At 38.5% G+C, this 7,924-nt stretch overlaps 1 protein-coding gene across 1 annotated transcript; it reads left to right on the top strand.

Annotated features, from left to right (window-relative positions):
- The first annotated feature begins 4,578 nt into the window (after positions 1-4,578).
- On the top strand, positions 4,579-6,748 carry sox17 (SRY-box transcription factor 17). Its single transcript, XM_088919344.1, has 2 exons — positions 4,579-5,115; positions 5,532-6,748. The coding sequence occupies exons 1-2, from the start codon at positions 4,818-4,820 to the stop codon at positions 6,407-6,409; spliced, it is 1,176 nt and encodes a 391-aa protein (XP_088775470.1). The 5' UTR covers positions 4,579-4,817; the 3' UTR covers positions 6,410-6,748.
- The last annotated feature ends 1,176 nt before the right edge of the window (positions 6,749-7,924 follow it).

Below are 7,924 nucleotides of genomic sequence, written 5' to 3'. Positions count from 1 at the left end.
AGATGACTAGCAACTTAGGATAATACTATTTGGTTGTCCCCTATTATCTTTCGTTTTCTAGAACAGTTTGTTCTGCATTTTTGGACTCACACACAAAATGTACATTCTGGTCTGGGGATGTATTTGCACTGTACATTCCATATCTGTTCTCCATTTACCTGTGCAGTAAGGCAACTACTTCTGCTTATTTACTATTCATGCAAAACCTGTTTTCAAATCTATATCCAGCTAGCTGTATGTTGTTGGAGTAGTGCTTTTATACATAGCCCAGTCAAGTAGATAGGATGGAGTTAAAAAAAGAACATCAAAAGCAAAGAAAAACCATAGAAATGCAGTGCAAAATAAATAAAAATTAAGCACAATGTATCTCTTCATTTTCAATAGCAGCAGTTCGAGCTTTTGAATTGCTGACTTTGTTGTTCCACTAATGCAAGTTTCTGGCATCCAAGAAACTATGGCAGTCTGAAAGTCACACAGACATCTGTGATTTGAGACTGTCAATATTTTTTACTTAGGCAATGCTGGCCACTGCAGCAAGTGGTATGATAATGTCACAGAATTTTATTACACATGTTTGGCAATTATACTTCAAATGAAACATGGCAGTACTGTTTTTCTGTGGTTACAAACACAGTGAGAGACCTCTTTTAACATATAGCTCATTGATAAGGCCATGTGCTATTTCCCCAGTCATACAATTTGAAGACAAAAGCATTGGAGGGGATGGAAGCAAACTTTCTGAAGCAGGTAGCCTGTGACATTTTAACCTACTGTTACCTTAGATCATTGACTATCCTGTGAGAAACTTTGATCTCAAGACTCTCATTCCCCTGTGCTGCCCATTGTTTCAACTGTTTGCTCTCTTTAAAAAGTGGTAGCAGGGAAAAGGACACCCGGGCTTATCAGTTGTGTATAGTTGGTCTGATTGGAACACTGGGAGAGTTTTCAGTGATGGCACTGGGGTTTCAAAACTATGAGTTTTTGAGGTACAATGCTATATTAAAACCCATGGTTATACATGTATATTGAATAATTACATGTGCAACAGGTGGACTTGCTTCTAAATTTTGCAGCATGTCAGCAAAGCTAACACATAACAATACTATAAAGAGGTTGAGTTGTAATTTTTTTCCACCAGGAACAGCTCTGCAGTGATTTGATGATCATGATCTTTCTCTTGACCTGTGGTGACAGTTACAGGCATGTCTAAATTTACAAAATGCAAAGAAATAATTATTTAGAATGATTTCTGAGTTTCTTGACAAGCTTATCCTATAACATCGGATTGTTCAAATATGGGGGATGGGATGGGGTGCAGTATATCAGTTCAAACCCTTTGTTCTTTTTTTCTGATTTTAGCTATTTAGGTTTTCTCTGGCTGAGTGATTACAGTCAATAAATGTTTGCGTGAGCAATGCTTTGTTTATACTTTTTCTTTGTTTAGCTGGATTTGGGTAAGATTTGGAGACATCCACATAAATGTGGAAACCATTGTATACTGGGTGGTGAATTAATCTGAATTTTACATATTTTCTTTTCATTGCCTGAAATGATGTTCGTAGAATACCGTGCTTCCATAAGAATTGAAAGATGCCATTTTATGAATTTGCATCTAGGAGAATGGAAATGAGTAGGTGCATATTTTTAAATCTGTTCCTGCCTAAAATCATCAGAACTGTGTCCCAATGTCTTAGGTCTGGTGTGTGATAACCTTGTAAATAAACAAAAAACACTCAAATTGATGTTCTAAAGGAAAAATTGTAGAACCAGACCAAGAAATGTTCACTTTTTTCTTTTGTAAACCATGATTTGTATTGTAAGGATTAATTCTGCTTCTAGTCCTAAATATGGAAGAAACATAAGCTTCATGTTTCTAGAATTATTAAAAAAAACATTGATTTATTTGACTGAAGTATCTTAAATTTTATTAAAAAAAAACAAGTATTGATGTCTGATTTCTCTTCATATAAAATCAAAAGAAGAATACATGATTATGTTGGCATGCTACAAGAAGGCAACTGTGTGGGCCTTTCAAATAATTAATGCTAAACATTTATAGGACAATTATATTTATATACAAAACATACCTCTAACACCAGCCTTATATTTGAAATCTTTCAAAGTTGTCCTTTAACACCTGAATAAATTCGCTTGTGATCAAGCTAGCTGACTAGCTGAGTAAACCATTGAACCATAAATACGGTAAAGTTGTAGTCTTTGTAAAGCAACGTATACATTTTATTACAAATAACAAACGTTTCCTAACGTGTAAAATACTATGATTTAGCGGCATAATCATGTGTAATCATATATGTTTTGCTCCTATTGTGATGTTATTCTATAAAAGAGGAAGGCAGTATTCGGCTCATGTCACAGACACACGTTCAAAGCGCATATCCGTTCCTATATTATTAGCCGGACTGCGCCTTCTTCAGTTGGATCGCTCAAGGAAACTCGACGCTGGTTCCACTACAAACAGACCTCGCGTTGCTATTCGACATCAAATGAAGTAATGAATGAATCAAATGAAGACCCTATTCATGAACTGGCTTTGAAATGAAAGCTTCCAATTATATTCCAAATAACTGATTTAGTATTCATAACCACCGAATCACAGCTGCCGAAAAATATCCCACCCGTATAAAAACTTTCGATTTGTTGTCTTGTCATAAACTACAGAATGAGCTAAAAGTTGGCAGAGGAGGTGTGTGTTTTCCAGTCTTGTTTGAAAAACAACAGGTGTGCGACAGTGCGGCCATTTTGGGGGGGATTTCTGTAATGATAAATTAATTGGATGTCCCATCAGAGCCGCTTGTCGGCGAAACAAAGGGATTGCTCATCTCGAATAGACCACACCCTTACCACTTTAAGTCGTTGTAGACATCGACCAAAGTTGATTCCTTATTAAGTTATGGCCCAGATGTGACTGATAATCAAGTTGTGGCCTAACGCCATTTGTTAAAATCTGTAAATTAAATTTAAAGAATAACTTCAAATGGATTTAGCTCTTACATCCTCAGCATACGCCTGGTCCTAAAGATTTACATATTACATCGAAATAAGGGATTGTATAATTCTGTTTATGTTACACATAGTGAGAGAGATATATTTCTTCCCTTATTCTTGTACATAAAAACCCTACACATTCGTTTGTAGTTTGCATTTTCAGGCTCCTGGTAAGTCAGTCTAAGCAAAACGTTATTTTGTTAAGCATTCTAGTTTATTGACTGCTTAATAATAGGTTTATGGATTCTAGACATCGCAATCTTTGCTTAAACGTTTGAAGCCGCTATAGAATTAAAATTCATAATATCCACAAAATGTATGTGTATTGTTTACAGAAGTGCGATACTTTCTGTTCTAGGGACTATGAACCTGTTTTGAAAGCCAAGTTCAACGCGGAAGGACAAAGGAAACTTGTATTTCCAAACCGGACAAGCAATAAAAGGCATGCTCTCAAAACACGGACACACAAGCAATCTAAACAGATCGAGAAGGTTAAATTTAAAAGTTTACATTTACAATAAACATATTAAGGGAGACCCGATGGGATTTTTGTGTTGTCCTTATAATGTTTATTTTGTGTATTAAGTAATGCATAAGGCACTGGAAATCTTTAATCATTAGATGATGGGATCACTACTTACGTCCCACGAATCTACATAAATTAAACCTGAATTTTAAACTTTGGATAAAGGGAACAGATCGAAAAACGGAAACCGGAAAATATAAATATAAAAGAATGCCGTCATGTACTGTTGTTACAATTATTGTGATTAATGGTATACGTTTTCATTTTAAAAATAAATATTAGAAAACCGTAACGAAGTTCCGTTTCACTTGAGGCTGAACATAAAAACTACCCGCTTATGCTCCATTTACTTTTTTATTCATCTTTCATCCGAATGAAATTCGCTCGTGTAACACCGGGTCTACTCATCACCAGGTACGTGCGTTTGTGTGTTATGATGTTAGTTGCAAATTTAAGTCGTGTAGTTAGTTTAATATTATATTCACTCCAGTTCCGGCGTGCAGATGATATTAAGCAAAACGCCAAGCAAGCCACTTGATAACGTCTTTTCTTGTTCACTGGACAATTAATAAACATAACAGACACTTTCTTGATATTGTGTGTTAGATCTTTTTTCGTTTGAACAGGCCGTTGAAATATTTGACGTTTGAAAATGAATAACTGACATCTCGCAGCCCTCCACTCTTCCGAAATGAAAGGGAAAAGGTAAAGGTGCAAAATGCGCAAGGCAAACAAAATATGTAACTCACGCGTGAATTACAAAAGACCGAGTCAGGCCACACAAAATGCATTTTTTTTTTATATCCAAACAGTTTTTCTTTTAGGATCACTATGGCACAATACGAAAGCTCGTGGACTGTCCAATTCATTTTTCAGCTTTCTCGTCAAGTCTGAGCGCATTAACGCTCCGCAGGGGGTATACGGCCCGAAAATGGTAACAGGCGGAGTTTCTACATTTTCTCACACCTTAGTAGAGTCAGACCTACCCCGGTCTCCAGTGATTGGCTACTGACATGTTTAAAGGTCGTTGCGCTGTCCAATGTCTCAGAGACAGAACTGAAATGAATGGAGAAGAGTACTATACAGACTCTTGCACTTTCATTTTTTTTTTACCAGTAGAGATTCCACTCCACATTGTATGTTTTTTTAAATAATTATTTTTTTAGCGAAGTGGCTAAGGCTCCGACGCTTTTCTTCGTTTTTAACCTCTTTTTTTAAAAAAATCTTCATCCCGAAGAACGGAAAGCAAAAAAAAAATAACAGAACAATTGTAAGCTGAACAGAAATGAGCAGTCCGGATGCTGGGTACGCTAGTGACGATCAGACCCAGGCAAGGTGTACGATGTCAATTATGATGCCTGGTATCGGACACTGCCAGTGGACAGACCCCTTGAGTCCTCTAGGCGAGGGGAAAATCAAAAGTGAAGCCTGTTCCTCAACTTCTGGAAACCATAACAGAGGAAAAGCTGAACCACGGATAAGACGGCCCATGAATGCTTTCATGGTTTGGGCAAAAGATGAGCGCAAGCGACTTGCACAGCAGAACCCCGACCTGCACAATGCAGAGCTGAGCAAAATGCTGGGTAAGTAATTTACCGTTTTTTTTTTAATCAGACTTTTATCAACGGTAAAAGGTGTTGATTACCTTAAGACGACGCAGTTGCATGTTGCTCTAGCGGTTAAAAAAGCACCACATCAAACGGAGCTTTCGCGTCACGACGTAAATGTAACAAACTGCCTTTTTTTTATAAAAGCTTTGAGGCATGCTTAACCCGGAAATTTCAAACAGAAGACACGGGGGCGGTGGTAGTGTCTGTGAAAGGGGTGCGAATTGCTTTTCACCATCACCTTCGTGTGTAGAGAGATTTTCCGAGAACTACTTTGAGACGTATTTTGGCGGAGGTAAAGACTTAGCGCAGAAAACAGTGACAGACTTGTTAAAGACTTTTTGAGCCTCATTTTCACGCGAATAACCACCGTTTACTTTATTTTGTCTCAGGCAAATCCTGGAAAGCCCTGCCTATGGCAGAAAAGCGCCCGTTTGTGGAAGAGGCAGAGCGCCTTCGAGTACAACACATGCAGGATCATCCGAACTACAAGTACCGGCCCAGACGGAGGAAGCAGGTGAAGAGGATCAAGAGGCTGGAGACCGGCTTCTTAGTGCACGGCGTGTCCGACCATCAGGGCTCGGCTCTGGGGAACGAGGGCAGAGTCTGTGTGGACAGCCTCAACTACCACGAGCACAGCTATCCCGTCCAGAGCCAGCTTCCTCAGATGAACCACTATCGGGAATCCCAAAGTATGGGGGCACATTACGAATCTTACAATTTACCAACACCCGACACTTCGCCCCTGGATGTTGTAGAAAACGACTCTGTTTTTTTCTCTCCTCACTCCCACTCCCAAGAAGACTGCCACATGATGCCCGCCTACGCGTATCACCCCCAGGCCACCGATTACCCACCGCAGGAGCACCACGCTAACCCCATGCTCAGGAGACACCTGTCAGAACAGATTGCACCAAATAACTCTTTGCCGGGTTTAATGGGATGCCATAACTCTCTGGCCATGTACTATAGTCAGTTGTGTGGTCCTACTGGCTCAAAACACATCCAAGGACAACAAAGTGGGCAGCTCTCGCCTCCACCTGACGTACACCATGCGGACAATGTGGAACAAATGCATCAGTCCGAGCTGCTTGGAGATGTGGATCGCAATGAGTTTGAACAATATTTGAACTCTGCCGTGCGTCCCGACATCGTAGGCCTCTCTTTTAATGGACACGACACAAATATGCCTGCCCCAGATAATCTTATTTCTTCCGTTCTTTCTGATGCCAGTACCGCCGTTTACTACTGCAATTACAGCAATGCTTAATTTGTTTTTATTTAAATTTTCTCAAGATGTCTGTAGTGCCAGTACAGTATTATGGTGCTTTCCCGTCGATTCTCTTGTTTAGGCCAGTTTGCAAATTATTTATTGGTCTAATTTATCGGGAGACCATTGGATGTTGCGTTCAAGAAAAGGGAGATTGCAGATTTGTTATAGAAACGTTTATAACCCGTTTATTTGGAGATGTGGGGGTTACCTTATTGTAAATCTGTTGGAAGTTTGGATTAAATTGTAAAACGTGTAAATGTATATAGTTGTAAATGTGTTTTCTACCTTTTGCACTTTTTAAAAAATAAACTAATAAAAAACCTATTGTTTTCAAAACTTTTTAGGGGAAATAGCTGCAGTTTCGATTGAACCCCTCTGGTGTCGTTGAGTGAGGCGATTCAGCAAGACGTCTTTATCGGTTCAGGTACACGAAGTTAAATATTACCTCAAGGGCAATTTAATCACTGTGTGTACAGGCGTTAAAATTGTTTTTAGGGTATTGTACGTGCATATCATATTAGGACGTTATGTGTTAAAGTAGGTATTTGTCATACTGTTAAAATCTTTTACCCCTCGAACCTTCAGGAGACGGGTTTTATATTTTGCTGTTGGGGTCTGAACCATTCAGACATCATTCCATCATGTATATCTACTATTTCAAGACAATGCATGGTTACGTTCAACAAGTTTACGAAGAAGCAGTGTGGAGCAGTGATCAGTGCTCTACCGATTAGCTACACAACTACACAAATCCCCCCTAGCAAATCACGCCACTTCAGTAAAATCTCCAGGTCGTCATAGTAAATAACATTTTTATTCTCTTGACCTTCCTGGGTAACTTTTAAATCAAAATTCTAGGTTTCTATATGCAAATTAGTTTCGGTTTTATAAAAATAAGCAAAAATACCATTCCATCAAAAGGTTCTTTCCCCTTTTCTATGTGTTAGTAGTGCTAACCTAAATAACGATATAAAACGGTGTCAAGATAAACCGGAATCCAAAATAAACTACCTGTTAAAAGAAAAACATCCTAGTTTCAATGTCAATGTTTTACGTCTGCTTTTTTGCAAGCGAAGAATGTTTCCGATTTTCAAGTGAACATTCGTTTATTTTGCGTCCTTGATAGCACTTACTGATTCACAGAATCCCCAGTTCTGGGTTTCGCTTTCTCCTCTGATTTTCTATCTCCCAGTACCTAGGCTTTTAGAATGTAACAATTACTCCAGCAAAGCTTATAAATGCAAAAACAGTCATTAAAAAAACCGAGAGAAAAAAATTCAAAATAAAAACCGACGGTAAAATAGTAGCATAATGGCAACAGAAGTTGTTCAGTTAATGGGGTAATGAATGGGTTTGGCCAACCGATGAAAAATACCTGTAAAGACGGCAAATGTTTCTCTTTGTTATGTTTTATTATATTCTTTGAAGAGGGCTACTCTGCATTGTAATTTTATGACAACGTAAAGCGCTGCCCAGTTCTTCTGGTTCAATATTGTTATTAAAATGTAATTC

This window comes from Atractosteus spatula, chromosome 6, assembly GCF_055471065.1.
Source record: "Atractosteus spatula isolate fAtrSpa1 chromosome 6, fAtrSpa1.hap1, whole genome shotgun sequence".
Lineage (NCBI taxonomy): Eukaryota > Metazoa > Chordata > Actinopteri > Semionotiformes > Lepisosteidae > Atractosteus > Atractosteus spatula.
The sequence above is the reverse complement of the archived record's forward strand: the minus strand, read 5'-3'. Positions and strand labels throughout refer to the sequence as shown.

Excerpts from the sequence above, each read along its gene's own strand:
- sox17 (XM_088919344.1), top strand. The coding sequence starts at position 4,818 with ATGAGCAGTCCGGATGCTGGGTACGCTAGTGACGATCAGACCCAGGCA. Across the intron at positions 5,116-5,531 it reads AGAGCTGAGCAAAATGCTGG|GCAAATCCTGGAAAGCCCTG; the intron begins GTAAGTAATTTA and ends ATTTTGTCTCAG.